General features: G+C 40.8%; 1 protein-coding gene across 2 annotated transcripts in view; it reads right to left on the reverse strand.

The window, feature by feature from the left end:
- Positions 1-25,282, reverse strand: part of Sgms2 (sphingomyelin synthase 2) — a 57,804-nt gene that overhangs the window by 9,063 nt on the left and 23,459 nt on the right. For both annotated transcript variants that reach the window (XM_090356714.1, XM_090356713.1), the window contains exons 2-4: positions 24,076-24,183; positions 7,883-8,564; positions 2,566-2,683 (exon numbers count right to left, since the gene is read on the reverse strand). In XM_090356714.1, the coding sequence (XP_090212840.1) occupies positions 2,566-2,683; positions 7,883-8,337 (573 nt within the window). In that variant the 5' untranslated portion in view covers positions 8,338-8,564; positions 24,076-24,183. The remainder of the gene's footprint in view (positions 1-2,565; positions 2,684-7,882; positions 8,565-24,075; positions 24,184-25,282) is intronic.

Below are 25,282 nucleotides of genomic sequence, written 5' to 3' on the forward strand. Positions count from 1 at the left end.
AGTGGGCTACCATTTATCTAAACACCCTGAGAATATAAGATATTTTGACAGAAAACCAATGCCTGGGTTGTGAGTTGGAGCAAATTATATTAAGCAAAGGACTTCAAATGATTAGGGGGTTAATTTGGGGAGAAGACAAGTGGAAAACTGTGAATGGCCCAGGTGATCAACCCAAAGGCAAGGGTAGCTGCACCAGAGGTTGTGGTTGGATGAGACACCTGGTCATAGAGACACCAAACTCTGTCATTGGCTCAGCCTAAAGGGCATTGGACAGAGTAAGTAACACAGGAAAGGTATTATCTAAAGAGCCTTGTAACCACAAAGCTCAGCACTACTCAAAGCCAAAAGGACCAAACTTAGAACTGAATTCTCATTCTATAATTCCACATTTCTTCAAGTCACATACAGTCATTTGTGTTTGGTTTACTTTACCAGGATTTTGGCACCAACAGCCCAATTGTAATTCAGGAAGGGGCCCTGGCAGCTAACTTTTAGTAAAGCAGTTTCCAGAATATCCACTAAGGATATCTATGGTTTGGTTATCCATGACATGCTTATTCGTGTGGCTGCTGAAAATTGCAACTCTTCCATACAGGAAGATCTTTAATCTACCTTCTTCATGTAATCATAGCAATCCACCCCTGAAACCCCATCTGTTGCTAGAAGGTCCCTTCCTTCCCTTTCCAGGTCATTTCTCCACTGAGGCCATCTGTAGTGTTTATTGTGCTTCTGAACTCCTCCCGTGCCTTAAATTAGTTTCACTAAAAGTCAACCAATGTTTAAACTCAATATGTACACAGTTTTAATGACAGACAACTTTCTGCTTTGAGGGCTTTAGAAAATTACAGCTTCTCCAAACCACACCTATATTTGGTAAGGGAGCTGGCTTGCTGCTTTCAAACACCTCTATTTTTCCTTCACCTCAGGCATCTGCACAGTGTTCAGTAAAATAGAAGGTTAGATGCTGCTCCTTTCTCCAGAAAGCCCGTCATTTGTAAGCTCCCATTTTGTAAATCAGGGAGGACTGGGGTCAACAATGATTAACAGCTCTGTCATGAAACATGTTTCCTTGTGTTTGACGTAGGGAAGCAAATTGTTGCTTAGGACTCTGTCAAAAGACATCTGTACTTGAGAATCTGCAGAAAGCCCCTCTATTTTTCCAGGTGTGGAAAAACGATGGGCTCACCCTCTGCTTTCCTCTCTCCACCCCATTCCCCAAGTCATTAGTACTTCCGGTTGATCCAGCATGCACCCCAAGTGGAATGGCTTTTCATTCCTTCTCCTGCCACCCACAACAGCCTCAAGATCCTCTGAGATTTGTAGCCAGCTCCACCTACCCTTCCTAACCCCCACTTCCTCTAACCTAGTGCAACTAACCTTCCCATCCTTTCCCCATTTTGGGGAAAAGGTAGCTCCTCCCTCACTTGGCTAGTTGGTGCTTGTTCAAGTGCTTGCTTATTAAAGAAAGTCCTGATCTTTCTTTCATTTATTTTTTATTGTAATGTATAGAGAGGGGTTACAGTTATATTTGCCAGATAGTAGTTGTATTTACTTCTCACACACTAATACACCTTCTCATGGTTTTGTCCCCATTTCTCCTCCCCCACCCCCTCTTTCCTGATCTTTCTATATACCAATTCCTACTATAATATTCTTCTTTGTCAGTCTAATTATAATTGGGGCACATGATGTATTTATTTACCATTTGTCACTCCCTCACAGGACAGAAGCTCCAGGGTAGGGACTCATCAGTTACTTTAGTGTCCAGTACCTAGGATGCTACTTATAGAATAAATGTATGAATGTGAGAGTAAATGAGAAAGTTAAAAAGACGAAAAAGCAAGCAATAGTATTTTATAACAGACATTTCTTTTTGTTTGGGTGTTTTTCTTTTCTTTTTTCTTTCTTTTTTTTTTTTTGGCCAGTCATGGGGCTTGGACTCTGGGCCTGGGTGTTGTCCCTGAGCTCTTTGGCTCAAGGCTACCACCCTTCCCCTTGAGACACAGCAACACTTCCAGTTTTCTAGTGGTTAATTGGAGATAAGAATCTCATGGCCTTTAGTGCCTGGGCTGGCTTTGAACTGAGATTCTCAGATCTCAGCCTCTTGAGTAGCTAGGATTACAGGTGTGAGCCATTGCTCCTGGCTGTTTGGGTGTTTTATTGGTGATGGTGGTACTGGGCTTGAATTCGGAGCATGCTTTTACTTAGTGTTTTTTCCGCTCAAGGCACTCTACCATTTGAGCAACACAACATATCCACTTCTGCCTTTTTGCTGGTTAGCTGGAGAGAAGATTCCCATGGACTTTTGTGCCCAGGCTGGCTTCAAATTGAGATACTTAGACTCAGCTTCCTGAGTAGCTAGGATTATAGGTGCGAGTCACTAGTTACACAGCCTAAGGATGAACACCTTTTAATATCTGTCCCCACCAATCTAACAAAAAATAGATTAGCATGGCAAATATCAATAAGACCTATGAAAAGTATGTAGAAGAATTTATGACCAAGTAGGCCATCAATAACTATTTTCTTTCTTGGTTTCCTCTGGTTGGGAGCTCAGAGGCTTACCTTTGGAGCACACTGGAAATGCATCCCTGGTACTGGTAAAGTGGTAACGTACATTGTAATACAGCGATACAGGTATAAAGTCCCAATGATAAAAAAGAATCTGCGTCCCACTATTGACCTAAAGAAAACAGAGGCATGGAAATAAGCAAGTTGACCAGTTGTTTCTATTCCTTCTGTACGACAAAGCAATATTTAACATATTAAACAATAATGAACACAGAATGCCATCAACAAGCTTCAGTTTCACAGAGTTCAGAAGCTTTCTTATGAGTTGCCCATCCAGCAATTCCATGGCATCCAGATGGTTTGGGGCCCACAAGAATAAAGTATGTAGGCATGGGCTGGGATGGCTAGAGTAGATAAAGAATCTAGATACCTCTCACACCTTAAAATAATTACTCTTTGACAAAGAATTCAATGAATCTCTTTGCTTTTTCAGTCTACTCATAGATTAATAAAACCCTCTTGAGAACACATCAAAGGTGTAAGTGAGCCATGGTCACAGAGGAATAAACTAATGTACCATCTGATATTACATAATTGGACACATAGGGAGATGTGACAACCCATTAAATGCCTGTTATATGATAAGCAAGGTTGGCTTGGGGATCAGCCAAAGCAACTTTGACAACTGACACCTGAACTCTTTTCTTGAATGAAATAGGTTTGTTCAAGAATTACATTTTAAATGTATCCAAAGAACCCTAATATATTAGGGACATTTCATAGTAAAGCTGTAAACAGATTGATTTACTGACACTTTATTTTGTCAAAAGAGGGATGGAAAAATAGTGTAGGAATTGTTTTTCCTTTTTTTTTCTTCCAAAAAGAGAGAGAGAGACAGAGAGAGAGAGATAAAGAGAGAGAGAGAGAGAGAGAGAGAGAGAGAGAGAGAGAGAGAGAGAGAGAGAGAGATTTTACTATGTCCATATTCATTGCAGCAATCACTATTCACAATAAGCAAGAAATGGGAGGAAAAAAAGGCCTACATATCAATTAATAAAGAGAATATGGTGCATGTAAGCAGTAGAATACTATTTAATCATGAAGTGAATGAGATGCTATCATTTGACACTTGAGTGTACCTAGGGATCCTTAGGTTGCATGTAATCAGCCAGGAACATCACATAAGGAACACATGCTCTTTCTTCTATGTGAAAAGCTAACTCCATAGCATTCGGAATTAGGATGATGGTCGCTGAGGCTGGGAAGAACACTGGGGGAGGAAGGAATGGAGAGAGCTGGGCCAAGGGGTACCAGGTTACAATCAGGAGCAAGGAGTTCCAGTGTGCTACCGCATGCATGGCACGGATAGTTATCTACATTTCCAAACATCTACAAAAAGGAATTTTGAGTATTTTTACCATAAAGAAATAGTAATGTTGGTAGCTCATGTCTGCAATTCCAGCTACTCAGCAGACTAAGATCTGAGCACCAAGGTTCAAAGCCAGTTCAGGATGATAAATCTCAAGAGACTGATCTCCAATGAGCCAGCAAAAATCCAGAAGTGGAGATCTAGTGCAAGTGGTAGAGTATCAGCTTCGAAGAAAAGTGAGAGGCCCTGAATTCAAGCTTTATCACTGACACGTGTGTGTGCAAGACACACATACGTCAAAAAGGCCTAAACTGTAAAATGACTACCTATCAAGTATGTGACCCCGACTCCCTCCTAGCACACACAAATGCTCATGCACGTGCACACACACACACATACACACACACACAACAGAAAGAACGGTAAAGAGTTTGGGGAAACAGCTGTGTTTCGTTCTACTTGAACATTACACAATATATACCTGTTACGAACCATCACACTGTACTCTTTTCAAATATCACTTATAAATAAATTAAAAAAATAAGGAACAGACCAAGAAGTAAAAGATAAGAAGGAAGACAGGGGGTGGGAGAAGGCAACAATACAAATAATAAAAATCCCCCCAAAGTCCCTTTTCACTTTCAAGTGCTGGTGATGAATGCGATGTTGACTGATGCTGTGCCCTGAGCTTCTCTTCCTGAGTTGCAGCCCAAGGCCATAGTTCCTGGAGGCTGACTGACCACACAGTGCCCCTGGCATGATTTCCCCGTGAGTTCCTAAATAGACACCAAGGTCGGGGTGTCATCACTCTCACTCATGGTGAAAATTCCTTTTTTATTCTTAGATTTGCAACTGGGGGCTCTGGGAATGGAAAAAAAATGAAGATACCCACTGCCCTTAGGGTTGTTAAGTTGTAACTTCTCTAAAATGCAATGTCTATTATTACTCTAGGCCTACTCCTACTCTCAAAGCGCCCAGACTTTCTAAATCAAAAAATATCAGGGCATATTTTAATATCCAAGACTGTGGCTCTGACATGAATCAAGGTCTCATTCAGCCAAATGTTTGGATTTCTAATTTAAAGAATTATGTAGAGCTGGGTGTATGGCTCAGTGGTGGAGTTGTTGCAGAGCATACATGAAGCCTTGGGTTTGATTCCTCAGTACCACTTAAACAGAAAAAGCCAGAAGTGGCAATATGGCTCAAGTGGTAGAGTGTCAGACTTGAGCAGAGAGAGGCTGAGGGACAGGTTACAGGGTCTGAGTTCAAGCCCCAGGACCCACAAAAAAAGAATCATAGACAGATAGACAGCTGCTGGTCACCAACAGCTATTTAAAGACTATTCCAGGATAAAGAATAAATAGCCTGGTATAAAATAACGTAGAAAAGAGTATCACCTAGACTAGACTGGTAGATTAAGAAGACACTGTTATACGTCAATCCCAACAGTTCAATTAGCCTCAGAACAGCAAATTAATAAGTAAAATATACAACCTTTAAGAAGTGGACTTTTCTCCCCCACCCCCTCTTTTTTTTTCTTTGGTTTGCCAGTACTGGGGCTTGAATTCAGGGCCTAGCTGATATCCCTTAGCTTTTTCACTCAGGCTGCTGCTTTACCAACTTGGGCAAGCTTTTACTTCCAAGCTTTTTGCTAGGTAATAGGAAATAACAGTCTCTCAGATGTTTGCCAGGGCTGGTTTTATACCACAATCTTCAGTACTCAGTCTCCCGAATTGTTAAGATTGCAGGCATGGGCCTCTGGCATCAGGCTGAGAGGTGTTTTTAAAGGGAGAGAGATTACACATAGAATTTCTCACTTGGCTAGATATTCAAATAGGTTAAGAGAATTATTCCACCAGTTAGTTAATGGTAATGTCCACCTCTACTTCAAAAGTAAAAGACAACCCTAGGTCATCTACGACTGAGACAGCAGATTCCACCCAAAAATGTGTGGTCCAGGCAGGTGACTTGAGTTCTGTTTAGGTGAAATTGATTGAAGGTGGTAATGGAGAGGCAGTAAGTAATCTAGGGGGTGATTCCAAGAAAACACAGTGCAAACTACTGCAGGAAGCCAGACAGCTCCTTCCCAGACCTTGGAAAATTTTATCTTTCCACATAGACAGTAATAAAATTCAGTGGCAAATTAAAGGAAAAAGAAAACATCTAGGACGTAAGGAAGCCCTGTTATATTCTATGTCAACTCTAGACGCACTAAAAGAAAAACACTGACATTCAACAAATTCTTTGCTTTTGTTTGGTGGTTTTGACAGTACTGAGGATTGAACCAGGGGCCTAGCTAGGCAAGGTACCCTTGCCACATCTTAGGCCTTCTTTTTTTCTTTTTTTTGCTTCTAGAATCAAGTATGCCATAATGAACACTGGGAGAAGCAACTCATTTCTTAGTAAATAAAGGACAGTAGGTAGCCAGGAAACGTTAAGAAACTTATATGAAAGAAAATGCTTAGGAATTATCTACATTTGTAGATTAAGTTTTCAAAACCACAGTGTTACATTTGGGAAAGTGTTTGGCAAAGATCTGTTGAACTCCTCTGATTGCAGAGTGACACCCAACTAGAAAAACCTATAGCACAAATTGTTTATTCTAAAAATGATCTTGGAAATCGAAGACATGGCTCAACTGGTAGAGCACCAGCCATGAGCAAAAAGCTGAGCAAGAGTGAGAGCTCCCAAGTTCAAGACCTCGTACTGGCAAAAAGATAAATAAATAAATAAATAAATATAATCTTGTGGCATGAACACAGAAATCTTATTTGACATGGAATTTTCCAGAAGTATCTATCAACTAAGCTAGCATAGACTTTTTTTTTTAAAGCCCCAGACTATAGGTAGAATTTTGACCAAACATAGATTTTGTGATTTAATTACTAAAATCTCAATAGAAATCAAACATGAATGAAAGAGGATGTAAGGATACTTAAGTTTGAAGGACTGGAAGTCTGAATTCCCACAGAGGCAGACACCACCATTTCAGAGCTGGGCCCAATTTTAAAATAAAGAGCAAAGAAAATAAAGAGCAAACCTGGCTTTCTCCCTCTTGATTCTCTCCTATTCTGAAACCAGGGGAAGGGGGCTGATGCCTGAACCCAGTCAGTGACTGAGCCCACCCAACCACAACCGCCTGGATGGTGCCCAGAAGAAAAGGAGAATTTTACCTTAGAAATCTAAAACCCAATCCACAAAGCTCCAGTTCTAAATCCGGTTTCTTCAACAGATACTTGTGACTAGATGCCTAGTCAATGAGTCTAAGTTTCTGAAGAAAACACACACACCTCAATGCAGGCCACTGATGAACTGGCCGACTTAGTCATCTCATCATGAGTATGGGAGAAAGAAATGTCCTAGCCTATTTTCCCTAATCTGGCAAGGACCTCAAAATCACAAGCATGCTACTCCAAGCCTCTTGACATAAAACACCATACTACTCCAAGCCATAAAATACCATACTACCACAATGCTGGAAAAAAGGCACTGCCTCTTAAAGTCATGAAAATCTGAGTCAGCCACTAGGCCTGCCATTCCTATACTCAGCTTCAAACCTGCTCCATGCAGAGTCCTGGAAAAAAAGAGAGACTGGATTTGTTCAGTGTGGTAGATCTACTGTGTTCCTTTCAAATCTAATGAGACTTAAAATTATTAGAAGCCAAAATAAGTAATTTCAACTACAATGACATTAGCTCTCTTAAAAATAAACCAAGAACGAAGTGGATGCTGGTGGCTCATGCCTTCAATCTTAGCTACTCAGCAGGCTGAGATCTACTAAGACCCCAGGGCTTGAAGCCAGCACAGGCAGGAAAAATCTGTGACACTTATCTCCAATTAATTATCAAAAAGTTAGAAGTGGAAAGTGGCTCAAGTGATAGAGCACTAGCCTTGAACAAAAGAGTTCAGGAACTGTGTCCAGGCCCTGAGTTCAAGCCTCAGGACTGGCACAAACCAATAAAACAAGAGTCAACCCCCCAAATATATTAGATATATACTTACTTGTATCTCAGGAATAGCCACTGGGTGACCCACAAGCCAACTAATATAATCCCATTTATTTCTGATACAGAAAATGCCCATTTCACCCGATCAATGTAATCAAAAAATTTGTCTGGAAGTGGAGGGCTGAGCTCCTTGGGAGGGACCCTCTCATGCACAACTGTAATCATGACGGTGGTCAAGACGAGGTTGAAGAGTGCATACACAAAGGCGATGCCCGTTTTCCACCATTCGAGGGGAAACTTGTTCCTTGAGTCAGTGGGCATAGCAATTTGGATATAGTCCGGGTACTTTTTGGTGCCCTTTCGCAGCCCATTGGATAAGGTTTTAGGTTTATTGTTCCCATTTTTATTTTCTTCTTCCACAGGCTCTGCAGGTCTTGTGTAAGTGTTCGTAGGATCATTGGTCTGATTTTCCAAATGTTCTTCAAGTTTTGCTGTTTCTATAACATCCATGGTCCCCCACCAAGTCTTCAGATCAAAAAGGAGATGGCAAAAGTTCTTGCTCTTTTCGGGAAGCTAACTTTCTCGAATTCTTCTATTTCCAAGATGAACATGGACTCTTACGATCTTGTTTCCTAATATCCAAAGCAGAAGGCAGCCGCAGGATTGGATCTTCCCATGTGGTGATTGGCTTCTGTGAAGGGATTTTTCCTTCCCCAAGGAAGATGCTGCCACCTTACCTAAAAACAAAACTACATTCAGAAACTCTGCTTGTCCATTTATCAGCCATCCAAAACAAAAACATTCTCAAAATAAGGAATCAAATGCCGGAGCCATTTTGCTTTATGAAGACATTGCCAGAGCATAGTTAATGCTGCCAAGGTGGACTTTCACTTGAAAAATAGTGAACTGTTTAATCTTGGGATTCCTTTCTCTTTTTGAGCTGACGTGGAAATTAAATAGGGACATTCTACCCATCAGTTTTCTTTAAATTTCTTTACAAAGAAATCAGGCCCCCACATGGCAAACCTTTCCTGGGGTGCTATTATTTGTTGCTAACTATGAAGTCATAATAAGCTAGAACCTGCTCAGAGGCCACATCACTCCTTCCTAAGCCTGGATCTTTTCTATGAAATTTAAAGAATTAAAATCCCAGGTGAGTTGAGTATGTAAAATGAATAATTATTACTCTCTGCACTTGTCAAAATTTCCACTTTCTAATTTTCATATATGATCTCTCTCTCTCTCTCTCTCTCTCTCTCTCTCTCTCTCTCTCTCTCTCTCTCTCTCTCTCTCTCTCTCTCTCTCTCTCTCTCTCTCTCTCCCCCCCTTTAGACTTTGTGGTAACTATTTTTAAGAACAAATTCCAGAACAACATAGTCAAGACACTTCAAGCAGCATTGCCTCAGTTTCTCTGTTGGTTTTTCAGAGACGCACAAAGCCTACAGCCTTCCAAATGCAAGAGAAATGATACCCAAAGTCTTAGCTATGCTTCATTTATGAAACAAATTGAATTTGTTGAAGGATATAATAATGTATACCAGTGGCATGGGAAAATTGGTGGCTAACAATATTAACACCATCACAATTTTTACCAAAAAAAAAAAAAAAAGATGGTTCACTTGGGGGTACTTACCCACGGTGATGCTAGAGAAAGGAACCTGTGCTTCAGTTCCTCCAACTCCACAGGCAAAGGCTTCTTTACCACCCAGAACTCCACTACAGACTTTTATACTGGCAAGCAACACAGCCCAGCTGTTCCCAATTTAGGAAAGCACTATTTTAGTCATGCTTCCAACCCAGCCACCTGAAGTTTTCAAACCTCATAATTAGTCCCCACCCTGAATATACTGGACAACTTTAGCATAATCTTCAAGTTTAAAAATCCTCCCTTTCAGGGCAGTTTCAGAGAAAGAATAATAAGAAAAAGTTCAGTGTAGCAACACCTAAGTCTAGTTAATGAGAGAAAAAGCTAAATGGTAGACTGGTTAAGCCTGGTGCCAGTGGCTCAGCTGCAGTCTACCCAAAGAGACAGAACCACAATGATTAGATAGTTAAAGGCAGAATGGAATATTCATATTGGAAAAGGAAGGCCAGGCACGACCTGCTCGCGTCATTCATTTTATTTTATTTTGTGTGTGTATGTCAGCACTGAGACTTGATCTTAAGGCCTGGGAACTGTCTCTAAGCTTTTTCGCTCAAAGCTGGTCCTCTACCGCTTGAACCTCAACTCCACTTCTGGCTTTTTGCACAAACTTTGCTACCTTGGCTAGGATTACAGGTGTGAACCAGTGGCACCCTACTCTTACTACATACAAATGGTCACCTCCAAGAGGTGACCTGCTGTCCGGGTTGGCTTGGAAGAGAATGAAGAGAATGACAGGCTGAGGGGTTACTAACTCCTAACACTATTCATTCCTCTCGTGCCCTTACAAAGCTCTCAGTCAAAGACTCACTGGAGCAGGAAGGGAAATGCCAGGAAGCTTCTGGCTTGATGGATATTTTCCACAATGTCCTAGGACAGTAGTGAGGAGATTAGTAAGTGTAATAAAAAGCGGCCCCATTAAGCTAATTTCAATAGCAAACTACCATCCTGGGTTGCTCAGGGAGGTGACAGGCCCTAACTCAGCCACTGCCTGTTTCTTCCTGTCAGCTCTGGCCTAGCGCATTTATCTTGCCAAACTGTCTTCCCCATTTGCTTCTAACTTCAACTGGAGATGTGGGCCTACGCCTGGTGTTCCTATGGAAAAGAGGCTTGTGATTCTGAAGCTGTGTTTACCCACTGGACAGCAGAAGATAGGCTCTATAAGGTAGTTCTAGAATACAGAATGTGGAACAAAAGACAATCAAATTAGTTACTTTTTTTTCCCCCTGAAAGAGGCTGTCTATCTCAGGAGACTTCCATGAGGATGACTGAAATAATTAAGCATACAGAGGTTTGTGCTCCTGGGAGGGTTTGGCACTCTGAGTACCATTCCTGTCCATTACCATTAGTGGAAAATTAAAATTGTGTGTGTGTGTGTGTGTGTGTGTGTGTGTGTGTGTGTGTGTGTATTTATCAGTACTGGGGCTTGAACTTGAACTAGGGGCTGGGGCACTGTCCTTTAACTTTTTTTTTTGCACAAGTATAATGTTCTATCACTTGGCTTCTTTTGGAGGTTTGTTGATGATAAGAGCCTCACAGACTTTCCTATCTAGGCTGGCTTTGAACCTTGATCTTTAGATTTTAGTCTTCTAAATTGACCCTTTCCCAGGGATTTCATCAAAAAGATGAAAGATACAAAGCACATTCCTCTTGTGTGAACCAACCCTGAGACTATTTGTCACCAAGATGACAATGACAACATACTCATCCTTTCCTAGCAGTAGGTAGGAAAGTGACAAAGGGTGCCTTTGTGCCTCTCCATGAAGGAAGTTCCATTAGTTCATTTGTTTAGGTTACTATGCTAGAGCACTAAACAACTTCCAACGTCTCTTGGTCCTCTCAAATTGCAAAATACTGCCATGGTGACCTAGATAATATTGAAAATGTTCAAGGTCTTTACTCATCTCCCTGCCAAAGCAAGAAGTTACCTTGGGGAAAAAAGAGAATTAAAAAACCAATTTGAATCAATTTCTATATGCTTGGTAAAGGTTTTTTTTTAAAAAAAAAAAATAACTGGTACTTACTGACCAAACCACATTAAATTAGATGGGAATTGAGTCATTATCAAGTTGTTTTGTAAGAGAAATCAAGATCTGGGTGTTGGTGAGCCACAATTGTAATCTTAGTTACTCAGGAGACTGAGATCTGAAGACCATGGTTAGAATCTAGACCAGGCAGAGAAAAATCCCTCCCAGAAATTCTCATCTCCATTTAACCACCAAGAAAAGCTAGAAAGTGACCGTGTGGATCAAGGATTAGAGTGCCAACATGAGTGAAAAATCTAACTAAGAGTGCCAGGTCCTGCGTTCAAACCACAATAATGGCACAAAATAAATAAAGGCAGGAGATTATTAGTGGGCATTGAGAGTGACTGCTAGTGCTTCTCTTTGTACAATTTTACCCTGGAAATGAAAGGGCTTTATAATAATTTAAAAAATCCTACTATAATTATCTTTCTTTCTCAGCCAAAGGGCTTGAACTTGGGAACTGGGTGCTGTCCCTAAGCTCTTTTGCTCAAGGCTAGAGCTCTTCTTCTTTGAGCCACAGCTCTACTTCTGGTTTTCTGGTGGTTAACTGGAGACAAGAGTCTCATCAACTTTCCTGCTGGACTGGCTTTGAACCATGATCCTCAGATCTCAGCTTCTTAGTAGCTAGGATTACAGGCATGAGCCACCAGTGTTTAGCTTAAACCATTTCTAAGGAAGTAGGAAGCCAAGGAAATGCCTCTCTGATACTTACTTGTGTTTACAAGACCTGTACTGCCAACTGGGGCCCTTTACCCACAGTAATTCTGAAATAGCACACATTTCTGATCTTTCTATAGACCATCTTAGCTGATAACAAGCAAACTGTCTAACAAAATTTATGTACATAGTATGCCGAAAAATAAACTTGGAACTAATATGAAGTGATTTTAAAAAAACAAAAACAAGACAAAAGACAGATGAAGGTCCAATAGAATTAATCAAAATTTGTGATGAGTTACTGAGCTTTTACTCTTATGGTTCCAAGTACTGAACTCAGGATCCTGAGTATGTTAGCAAAATGCTCCTACACTGGGCCATCTACCCCTAGCCCTCTGAGTTAGATTAAATGTGATGGATGGAGGGGGCCTTCCCTGCTACATTCAATAGCTGAACCAAATGCTCATCCGGGGCAAATATTAACTGTGAAAATCTGAGAACAATAAATGGTGGAAATGAGAGTATATCTCAAGAAGGGAATCCTTTACACTTTGGAGAACAGTGCTCACTGCTAGCAACCATTTTTGACTTCAGCTAAATCGATCCTGAAATGTTGCTTCAGCGACATCTGACTTTCAAAATGTTCCATAGGATGTTTTCACATTTGGCTTCTTTTCCTAGACGATTTCCTGGCTGTTCATCTTTCTTATTGGCGACGGGTGAATTCTGGTTATGGCTCTGACTCAGGTGTGTTTTGGAGAGAGAATATTATAGGATGGAAATCTGAGGCTGAGATTGGCAATAAGAGAGGTGGATCCCAGGAGTGGATAACTTAACCATCCTGTGTGGCAGTGTGGAAAATGTGCTGAAGTGAACAAATGGGTAAAGGCTTGAGTGAGAGAACAAATAGCAAACAGATGGGCAGACAGGTCATTAGCTAGATAGGCAGGTTACCCAAACCCTGAAATCAAAGAGGGCTATAAAATAAAGTGAAGGATTGAGGGATATTATTTAAAATCATCCGTGGAAGAGTTTATACCTTGTTCCTGCATCCTAGCTACTACTTAGGAGGCTGAGATGTGAGGATCATAACTATAAACCATGGGGCAAAAAAAAAAATACCATGAGACTCTTAGCGACTGGCAAAAAAAAGCTGGAAGTGAAGTTGTGGTTCAAATGGTAGGCTATTAACCTTGAGTGAAAAAGTCAAGGAAGAGCATGATGTCCTGAGTAGTTTCACACACACACACACACACACACACACACACACACACACAGTAAAAATAAAATAATCATTGAGTTCACTATTCAGATAGAGTCTAAATTGGAAATTCAAGAGAAGTTTTTCCTAAGCCTAGGGAGAGGGTGGCTGGTGTAAAGTCTCAACTCCCTTTCCCGTCCTTTTTTCTTCCTACATTTAGCAGAATTTTGGTAAGATGAGAAAACTCCAGTGGTGAAATTCTAGATGTTTGCAGAACCCAGTAGAAAGGATTAGGCTCTGGGCTTAGAGGAATAACTGAATGGTAGAATGTCCAACTAATGTTTTTAAGGCCCTGGGTTTAACATCCAGCACCCCTAAAAAGGGAAAAAGGAGGGAGGGAAGAAGGAAGGAAGGAAGAGAGGGAGGGAGGGAGGAAGGGAGGCAGGAAGGAAAGAAAGTGGTAGGAATATTATAATGTCCACTCCTTCTTGGACTGCCAGTGAATTATGATAATTCAAGGGCTTGGAGAATAAATTGTGCTGATGGTTTGTCTTTGTTAAAATACTTATTTACTTTAGCATAAATCCCTTTAATATAAAAAGATGCTTATATTTTCAATAATCTGAACTATAACTGCAACACAAAGGTAAGCAGAGATGCTTTTCAATGATCTGAACTATAATTTTATCCATTTATACACACACACACACACACACACACACACACACACACACCTGCACCAGACAGATATCAGGCCACATAACTTGCCTCCCTTACTCTAAGGTTAATGGTCAAAGCAGTCAATGCTTATTTAAGAGAAACCCTTGAAGACTTTACTACAAAGGTTAAATTCAACAGTCTAACTGAACAATTGTGCTAATGATTGACTCCTATATTTCCAGCTTTGTCTGAATACTTATAACTTTGAGGGGAAGCTGCATAGATTTCCTGTTTATATGAGAGGCATCTGAAACACATTAAAATAATATTTAATATTTTCAAAGGCATTTAAGTACAGCATTAGTGCTAATATTTTTTTCCCCTAAGAATGTTGACTGGGTCTAAGAAAGAAATGCAGAAGTTGAGTCCCCCAGCTTAACTTTCTATTCCCCAAACCACACAGCCCCTTCTAAATGAAAGTAGAGATCTTACTGTAGGTGAGCCAATAGATCAAAGTCAACAGTGTATATCCTAGTCAACCATAAAAATTGTATTTGATTTAGAAGCACAATTTTATTGCAGGAAAAATCAGGATGAGGGGGGGAAGAGGGAGGGAGGAAGGAGCAGGAACCATGTTCCTTTAAAAATAGCTTCCTAATTCTCTACTTTCATATAGATCTTTTGTCCTTCAAATTATTTTAGAAATGTATTTATTGATTTCTCTTGTGACCACAGACTGTCTGACCAAATAGTGTATTTTTCTACTCCAAAAAGTTGCATAGGAAGATATAAGCAAGCTATTGAAATGCATCTGTAGAAATGACTTCTTGAGGAGTTTGCTGTTTTTTGTTTGCACTAGAAGAGGGTAGTGCTACTTTGCTTTAGGAAAGTAGAAAAAAAATCAGAGTAAAAACCTGCAGAAAGGAGTTAGATAAACCTTCATAGGTGTGGAGGTAATGGTGGGGACTGGACTCAAGCCTGTCATCCTAGCTCCTCAGGAGGCTAAGATGGAAGGACTGAAGTCCGAAGCCAGCGCATGCAGAAAAAGTAGGTGAGACTCCAATTAACTACCAAAAAGGCTCAAATGGTAGAGTTCTCAGCCTTGAGGGGAAAAAAGCTAAGGGATAGTTCCCAGGCCCTGAGATCAAGCCCCAGTATGGAAGGAAGGAAGGAGTGAGGGAAAGGAGGGGAAAGAGAAAGAAAGGAAAAAAGAAGGAAAAGAAAGTGAAAGAAAGAGAAGACAGAAAAACAAAAAAGCAGGCTGACAGGAGAGTAAGGAGGAGCATCGTGGAGCAGATGTTACAGGCAGTCCATTAGTGGGGGGGGGGGTGCTGCATCCTCAGCAGAGGATGCTTACACCATCTCGAGTTCCACTGTAGAAATGATACCTAGACAGACTGTAATACTGACTTCTCAGTAGAGGTCTCACGTCTAGAATTCGACACATGGATATTTACTGAGGACACAATGGGATACTGGTGATGATATTTGTTAGTACTCTGAACCAACAAAATGAATTCAAGGGAGATAGTAACAGTATCTTAGTGATTTTGAAGATATTCTTCCTGAAAGTGGAGATGGAACACAGAAAAATGGAAAACAGAAGGTCCCTACCTCCTAGTATTGGTGTTGGAATGTGTAATTCTGGCCAAGTAGGACCTGCCTCCTTGAGCTGTGCTCCCAGTCCCGTTTGCCTTTGTTATTGTATGTTTTTATGTATGTATGTATGTATGTATGTATGTATGTATGTATGTATGTATGTATGTATGTATGTTTTGCCAATGCTAGGATTTGAACTCAGGCTTTGTGTTTTCACTTGGCTTGCTTGGTCAACTGGTACTCTACTATTTGAGTCATGACTCCAGTCTGACTTTTTGCTGGTTATTTTGGAGATAGAGTCTCATAGACTTTTCTGCCAGAGTTGGGCTTTAACCTATAGTCCTCTAGATGTCAGCCTCCTGAGTAGCTAGGATTACAGAGTTAAGCTACCAATGATTTGTTATTTTTCAAATCAAGTTTTGCTTTTTGGTCTGGGCCAACTTAGACCTCCCTTTCATATTTATGTCTTCCACCATAGCTGGGACGGCAAGTGTATGGTGCCATGCCTAACTTTTAATGTTGGGGTGGGTCATTTCTACTCTAGCAAGAATAAACACAGCTTCAAGTAAAGATGTCCTTAATGTGTGTGTGTGTGTGTGTGTGTGTGTGTGTGTGTGTGTGTGTGTGTGTGTATAGGGGGGAATTCATGTAGTAGAAATTGTTAGTTTATTGTAAATAAGCATGCTCAAGTTGAATAGTAGTACCTAAATTCTATATAAGTATTATATAAAATACAATTAGGAACATTTCTTGGATCAAAGCTTTTTGCTCTTCTCACTTTGGCCTTTGCTCCTTCGCACTTCTTGCCTATCAAGTCAGCAGTTTATTATCACACTCTCCTAGGGGACAGGTGAAAGCCACTCTTGAAGGCCACTGAGAGACTGTGGAAAGGAAAGCTAATGACACCATATTATGTTTTCTTCCTTCTGTGGCTCCTTTCTGACAAATTTTAGTAGAAGAGGTCCAATTGCTAAGAGCAAAACTTCTAAAGGAATGGGATTCCCTCTAATGGGATTCCTCTATGACAAATCTTAGCTACAAAATTCCTGTGACTAAGTGTCTCCGGATTACTAAGAACAGGAACTTCCCACAGTATGTATCACTAGGAAATTGACATACTGATACCCACTCTATTGTGCTTTATGGATAAGGAACAACGGAAGTTTGCCTTGACACTTTAAGATATAATTTAAGCTGGGCAAAGGTGGCTCATACCATTCATAATCCTAGCTGCTCCATAGACTAAGACTGGGAGATTCTCAGTCTGTAGCCAACCCAGGTAGAAAAGTCTTTTGAAACTCTTATTTCCAATTAACTAGCAAAAATCTGGACTGGAGGAGTGACTTGAGTAGTAGAGCTCATCCATAAGCAAGGAAGCTGATGGAGAATGCAGGGTCCTGAGGTCCAGGCCTGGTATTAACATGCACACATGTGTGCAAACACACACACACACACATGCACGTACAAATGTAATTGATGTTATAATCATAAAGGAGTATAGAAACAATACAAAATTGTTGGTAAGATCATAAATTTGTACAAATCATTTGAAAATATTATTGGGGGGGTCGTGGGGCTTGAATTCTAAGCCTGGGTGTTGTCCCTGAGCTCTTCAGCTACCACCCTACCCTTGAGCCAAGCCCCACTTCCAGTTTTCTTGAGGTTAACTAGAGATAAGAGTCTCGGGTCTTTTTGTGCCAGGGCTGGCTTTGAACCTTGATCCTCAGATCTCAGCCTCCTGAGTAGCTAGGGTTACAGGCATGGAAATATCTTTTTATGCATATACTGAACTTCAAACATGAGTCTGTCTCTTGAAATAGTAACTCTACATCACTGAGAATTTCTCTTGGAACAAGGGTACAGGAAAAAATTAGCCTCTCAAGAAAATTCACTAAAATATCAAAACAATCTCAAGATCTATAGTTGGAGACTGAAGTATCCATGAAACACATTAAATTTGTTTTTAAAATGGAACTACATTCTTTCATAAAACTGTGCCTATATAAAAAGGACCAGGTCAATTCATGTGAAAGTTTGAGATACTTATTTCTGATGAATCACCTGGAAAGCTGGAAGTATAACTGTGGTGTAAGCGGTACTGTAGAGTGCTAGCCTTGAGCATTGAGCATAAAAAATCAGGGATAGCGCTCAGGCTCTGAGTTCAAGTCCCAGAATCAGTATCCATTTCCCCTAACTGCTATCAATATCTACATTTTAAGATTAAAAGAACAGACTAGGAAATATTTTTTTTTGTTTCTCTCTAGGATATCTACTGCATTATCTTTAGCAAGAACCATAGAGGAGGTTGGAAGCCCCATTTCCAGAGCTTATACTGAACAAAACTAAAAATGGCAGTTTGATGATGTCTTTATTTCAGAAGCACTTTTTTTTTTTTTGACCAGTCCTGTGGCTTGAACTTGAGGCCTGGACACTTGAGCTTTCTCAAGGCTAACGCTTTACCACTTGAGACACAACACCACTTTCAACTTTTTCTGTGTATGTGGTACTAAGGAATCAAACCCAGGACTTCATGCCTACTAGGAAAACACTCTACCACTAAGCCATATTCTCAGCCCCTAGAAGCACTCTTACATGTCATGAAATCACAGCTGTCATGTCAGCTTCAGTCCCTCTGCTGATCACCTGCATTTAATCCCCTTTTCTTAGTATTAGACTAATTCATTTCTTTTCATGTTTCTCTCTGCCCCCCGCCCCCCCACCTGCCTCTACCCCTGCCAGCTGAGGACTGAACTCAGGGCCTTGCATTTGCCAGGCAAATGCTCTTCCATTGTGCTAAATCCCAACCCCTCCACTTCAGAATTAACCCTATGTATCACACCCAGCCTTAAGCCTAATATCTGTGAAATGCAGCTGGTCGAATATCAGAACTTTGTTAAAATAACAAATTCTTCTCTCAAATGCTTTCATAAATAAATAAAAATAAAAATAAACAAAGTAAGTTTATTTTCTTTAAAGCATTTAGAAGCAGCTTCTCTTTTTGAAAGTTGTGAATAATGGGTAATCCAATTTTCCATGAAGTAATATACTTCTGATGAAACATTAAAATCCTAAATTCATATAAACAGTAATAAGGTAGGAAAAAAGAACCAGATTGTTTCTAAAGCCAAATTTAGAAGTCTTTCTCTCAGGTAAACATGTTTATACCAAGCTGTTAAAGAGAGAAGGCTGCATATAAAACAGATGCAACATTTAGTACTATATTCAGAGAAGCCCTGTGTCTCATACATAGTCTCAAGAAAAGCCACTGTATATTTTGGAGGGTTTTTTTGGTTTTGTTTTGTTTTTGTTTTTGTTTTTTTGCCAGTCCTGGGCTTGAGCTCAGGGCCTGAGCACTGTCCTTGGACTTTCTCAAGGCTAGAACTCTACCACTTGAGCCTCAGCACCACTTCTGGCTTTTTTCTATGTATGTGGTACCGAGGAATCGAACCCAGGTCTTCGTGCATGCTAGACAAGCACTTTACTACTAGGCCAAACTCTTAGCCCCTGTTTTAGAGTTTTTAAAAATCTCTTCCTATTTAGAGAAAAGATACTGGGTAACTCTTTTGCTAATAAATATAAAATCATGTACATACCTTAAATATATGCAAGTTTTAATTTTCTTTTTAAAACCAAATATTTGGCCAGGCACAGGTAGCTCACGTCTATAATGCTAGCTACTTAGAAGGCTGAGATCTGAGGATCATGGTTCAAAGCCAGTGGGGACAAGAACGCCCATGAGACTCTTTCTACAATTAACCACTCAAAAAAAACCAGAAGTAGAGCTGTGGTTCAAGTGGTAGAGCATAAAAGCTTAGGGATCGCTACCAGGCTTCAAGCCCCATTTAAAAAAAAGTGTGGGGGAGCTGGTATAGCTTAAGTGGTAGAATCACTGCTTAGCCTGTGCAAGGTTTTGTTGCTCAGTCCCCAGCAGTCAAAAACTTAATAATACAATAAGTAAATAAAAATACAGTAAATAAAATAAAGTTAGGTTGGAGCCAGTGATTTAGAACATTCACCATCATGACAGGCTTTCAAAGACATCGAAAGCACTCCCCCAAAGCCTTTCCTTTCCTGATTTTAGCACAGACCACTTCCTTGGCTACCTGCCAGTTTTTGTCTTACCCAGACTTGCCAGAACAATACTCCTCAAAGTTCAGGAAGAAGAAAAGCTCTGATGACCTACCTTGCTTCTCTTTCAGCTCTCAGAGCCCTCTACTCAGTCACAATAGAGCATCATCATCATCCGGGTATTACAGAACTGTAGCCCTTAAATTCAACAAGTTTCCGGCACATGGAGATCTCCCTCCGAGATACAAGTCAGCACTCTTAGAAGATCCAGTGGGGCTGGAAAACCATGGGCTTTCTCCCCTTCTTGCACCCACACATGTCTACAGCCAGTGAGTTCCCTGCTCATGCAGGGCTTTCTGCTCTGCTGGTTGTGCACTGTGAGGACAGAGTCCACATCTTATTTGTATTGGTGTCACTGGCCACTAGCCAAGCTCCTGGCCTTCAAGCCCTAGCAGCATGGCCCTCCCACGCACTCAGCCAGCCCAGTGACCTTATCTTTTCCCACAGCACCTCAGACATAGCCCTCTGTAGGCAAAATGGCATGAGTTACCAAATTCAAGGCCTCCAAATTGCATTGTAACTTACTGTGGTTTTAATTTGTGTGACTGACTTTTTTCTTCATTTATTTTTCATTTTTTAATTGTTATTGTAAAGGTAATATACAGAAGGGTTACAGTTACATGAGTCAGGGTAATGAGTACATTTCTTTTTAGACAATGTCACCCCCCTTCTCTTGCTCTCTTCCCGATTTTTACCTCCCATCCCCACACACAAGTTGTATAGTTCATTTTCTAATGATGTGTCTAGTGAGTAGCACGGCTGAATTTTTTACCTATCTTATAGAAGGTGAGATATAGTGAAAACTATTTTTTTTAACAAACCTTGTACCTAACTTCAGAACTCAGAGAGGCCTCACAAGTCCCAAACGACTGTCTATGACCAAGATCTCAAGGTAGTTTTCGTTTTTCAAGATTCCTAATTCTGATCACCCCCTCCAAAAAAAAAAATGCTTGGAGAGGCTTCCTGAATGAGTTCCAGTGATAACTTCTATAATTTTTGTAAGTTCTCAAAAAGCATAAAAGAATGGTGCTGGCGCTCATGTCTGTAATCTAAACTACTCAGAAGGCTGAGATCTGAAGATCAAGATTTAAAGACAGGCTGAAATGTACTTGAGGTTCTTATATTAACCAGCAAAAAAGCTGGAAGTGGAGCTGTGGCTCCAGTGGTAGAGCAGCAGACTTGAGCAAAAACAGAAAAGGGACAGAGTTTGGGTCTTGAGTTCAAGCTCTGGTGCTGGTGTAAAATAAATATAAATGAATTTTTGAAAATGATTTTTTTCCTTTCTTTTATTCCTACCCAACCGAGCTTGCCATGTCATAGGGAATGGTTAAGTGTAGATGGACGCCACCCTTCCCCAGAGCTGACAGACACAGGTCTTAGTGCACCTAAATATTAGCAGTGGCCTGCCCAGTCCTTCAGAAAGCAGGCCTAACTATGGTCTCCCATGTGAGGAATTAGAATTGAAACTCAGAGTGACAGCAAGGGGAGATAAAGCAGGCAGTATGGGTCTAGAGACCATCCCGTAGCCATTCTGCTATGTTGAGACTACTTGTGATCTTCGGCTCTGTGTGTGTGTGTGTGTGTGTGTGTGTGTGTGTGTGTGTGTGTGTGTGTGTGTAGATACTGGGGGTTGTGCCTCATGCTTTTGCTCAGGATTTTTGCTCATGGCTAGTACTCTACCTCTTGAACCACATTTCTAATCTAGCTTTATTTGGTGATATAAATCAGCAAAATTATCTTCAATTATTTTTTATCACAATCTTCAAATATGAGGATGGGAGTCTCAGAGGCTTTTCTGCCTGGCCTGGCTTCAGAGTGAGATCCTCTAGGTCTTAGTTAGAACCTCTTAGACCCTGTAGTCCTCTTTAACTATGACTATAGGTATGAGCCACTACACTTGGTTCTTGGACTGCTTTTACAATTGTCAATGTAGCGTTTTTTATTTTGTTTTTCCCTTTGCCTTAAAAGCAGTGGATTTCCTTTCCTGTGAATCATTCTGAGGAAAGATTGAGAAATGGTGTACTTTTTCTCTCTGACTCTTCTCTCATCAGAGTTGCCATAGAGGTGATACCTGCATTTGCTCAATAAGGTTACATGCTTCCAAACCTTAGCCAACCCCCACCTTGTAACACCCAGCTACCAACTCATCATCTGATGCCCTCAAGAGCTCGTGTGGATGTTTGTCTTCCTCCTCAATGATTTAAAAGAAGGGCATTTCCTGGAAACATTGAGGTTGGACATTTCATTATAGTGAGGTGGTCAGAATGTGTGAATCACTGTTGCCTAGTAACGTGTTTGTTTGGCAAGGTGAAGGCAACTCTGCACAGGTAGTCAGACCATGGGATAGACATTCAGCATGATTTCCTTCCAACACTAGACAGCTGGTTTTGTTTTTAAGAACTGCTCTTTCCTACTGGTATTACAAGTTCCTGAGGCCTTTCTGTTTGCATGATGAGAATTCCAAAAGCACTGTGCTATGCAGAGAATCAGCAGTACTTTTGTGGCTGAAATAAGGACAAAATTACTTTTCCTATTGAGTTTTCAAGAAAACCTTTAAGACAGAAGGTGACTATAAAACTCTCAGATAATGCATAAAGGGGTGAAGGAGTGCTTCTTATCCCTGTAATCCTCATATGTGCTTGTACTTAATATGGCATACTCATAAACATCACTGGGCCACTATTTCTGACCTCATAATCAAGAAACAAGATTGATTGATAGATTGATTTGCAAGTCCTGGGGCTTGAAAATCTGGGCTTAGGCATTATTCCCAGGCTCCTTTCTTTTGTTCAAGGTTAGCACTCTACCACTTATACCATCAAGCCAGTAGGAATCCCAGTGGCCTTCTACATTTGGCATCCTACGTACCAGCCAGAAACTATAGTTACTCAGGAAGCTGGCATCTAAGGATTACTATTTGAAGTCAGCCAGGGAGGACAAACCTTTGAGACTTTTATCTCCAAATAAGCAGCAAAAACCTAGAAGTAGAGGTGTGGCTCAAGTGGCAGAGCACCTGCCTTCAGTGAAACAAGTTGAGGGACAGGCCCTGAGTTCAATTGCTAAAAGAAATGCCCAAAGGAAAAAAAATTTTTGGCATTCTTAGTATCACAAATATAGCTAATCCAGTTCCAGCAGCATTTCTAGATTTATCTTCAATTTTGCAGAAGACAAAGCGCCTACAAAATGCTAGGAGGAGCAACAGACCTTAACTATTCATAAAATGTTGGTGTTTTATAACTTGAGATTAAAGCTAACTAATCTTTGCAAGCAAACACCACATTTACTAATAACAAGAGAGAAAAAAAAGAATCATAGGCTCAAATGAGCCTGGGTTTTAAAGTTCCCAGAGCTACAGTGAGAAAACCTCTTTCACCTTGGATTAGACAACTATATCAGAATAACTGTACAGCTATGCACTCCAGGCATGTGCTAAGCACCAGCCTGATAAAGACTGATCCACCTGGTAAAGACTTTTCCAGTCACAAACCTTCTGTAAGCTACAGAAATACCTCAAGTATTTAATGGACACTATCTTGTGGCAGTAACACAGTGCTAGAAGTTTGGATGTTACCTCTCCTCTCCTCTCCTCTCCCTTCCTTCCTTCCTTCCTTCCTTCCTTCCTTCCTTCCTTCCTTCCTTCCTTCCTTCCTTTCTTCCTTCTTTCTTTCCTTCCTTCCTTCCTTCCTTCCTTCCTTCCTTCCTTCCTTCCTTCCTTCCTTCCTTCCTTCCTCCCTTCCCTTCTCTCCCTCTCTTCCTCCTCCCTCCCTCCTTCTCATCCTTTTGCTTTTTTCTTTCTTTTCCCTTCTCCTTCATCCATCCTTCCCTGCCTCTCTCCCTCCCTCCCTCCCTTTCTTTCTTGCCAGTCCTGGAGCTTGAAGTCTGAACTTGAGTACTGTTCCTGAGCTTTTTTGCTTAAGGCCAGCACTCTACCACCTGAGCCACAGTGCCACTATGGATTTTTGTAGTTAACTGGAGATAAAGAGTTTCACTGAGACTTCCTTCCCTGAGCTGACTTCAAACTGTGATCATCCGATCTCAGCCTCTGTAGTAGCTAGCATTACAGGTATAAACTACATGTGCCCCCAGCACCTGTATTTCTTTTATTGTCATTTAAAAAAACCAGAAACTCAGTAGTGAGTGAAGAAACAGTTTCCTGAGAGCTGAGCTACCTAGACAGTGAAGATTCTCCTGAGGCTAAAAGTTCTGAGTAAAGGCATTTGGGCCATGCCCTCTCTGGGAAGGGAAGACAGCAGAAGTCACTAGAGACAGGGACAATCCACTCTCTGTGGTGCAATATGTGCTCATAACACAGGCATCGGAAAACCCCAGCCTACCTTTGCAGTTGCAGCACAGTGAAACCACGTTGGTTTCACTGGGAGCTGGCACTCCCAGGCCTTCCAGATTGTCTCTCAGAAGAGTGGTACAGGGCCAGTGTCTGAGGTCTATGAAGGGCAAAAGTATGATTAGAATGATGCTTTGATAAGCTAAACCAGTGCAAGGCTTTGAGTTCAAGCCCCAGTACTACTAGAAAAAAAATGGCAGTAGATTTTTTTTTAATCCATCATCTTAAACAGGGTCATATCTGTAATCACAGCTAATGAGGGGTAGAGACAGGAAAGCCTCAAGTTTGAGGCCAGCTGGGTGAAGTTAAGTTTGTGAGGCCCTATGAGACATTGAGAGTTCTTCATGGCTTCTTGCAATGAGCTCTAGGAGGAAGCCAGAGCAGTGCAACACACAATGCATATGGGCACATAGAGCTATAGCTCTGGTGAACTGTCTCTTTCAAGGGACACAGTTACCCACAGAATCTCTCAGTCCACTCTCCCTTGTATGTTTCACAGCCATGCCTGTGATGGCAAGAGTCAGAAGAGGAGAACATAGTGCCAAGTTTGCAGAAGCAATTCTCTAATATCCAGAGATGGCCCAAATATAGCCCCAGAAAAATCACAAAGTAAAGCCATGTGTTAAAAAGAATCTGTAAATTGGATGGATTTAAGGGCCATTATCTGGCAGAACAGCCATAGTGATCTCTGGGGATTAAACAATTTGGAAGAATATTCCTGCTGTCATAATCACCTTGGGCTCTAAGCTACTGTGGGATAATACACTTCATTGTAAAGTGGCTAAGAGATGGATTTCCTTTAAAAGATTGGCTTACAGAGAGCAAACTTTAGCTAATAATGGTCTTAGTTCCTTCGGACATTTCTATACATCCATGGACACTTATGAGGAAGCTTTACTTTCTGACTCATCTAGAGTTCTGTAAGTCCTGTCCCAAAGGTTTGCCAGCTTTTCCTTTTCACCCAGTTAGTAGGTTATACAGTGTAGAGTGATCAGACGAGGCAGGGGCCATTTCCACTACCTGAAACATTTATTCTAACTTGTGCTTCTTCTAAAAAGTTCACAATTCTTCAGTTCTATAGAGGCACACAGTAAGTTGTTGACTATAACAATGATGTCAATCTTCAATCTGTTGACTATTCTAAGCCTGCCCTTTTTTATTTACAGATTTATATTATTTGCAAGTGCAGACCAAGTGCA

This window comes from Megascapheus bottae, chromosome 23 (genome assembly GCF_031878675.1).
Source record: "Megascapheus bottae isolate mThoBot1 chromosome 23, mThoBot2.hap1, whole genome shotgun sequence".
NCBI classification, from domain to species: Eukaryota; Metazoa; Chordata; class Mammalia; order Rodentia; family Geomyidae; genus Megascapheus; species Megascapheus bottae.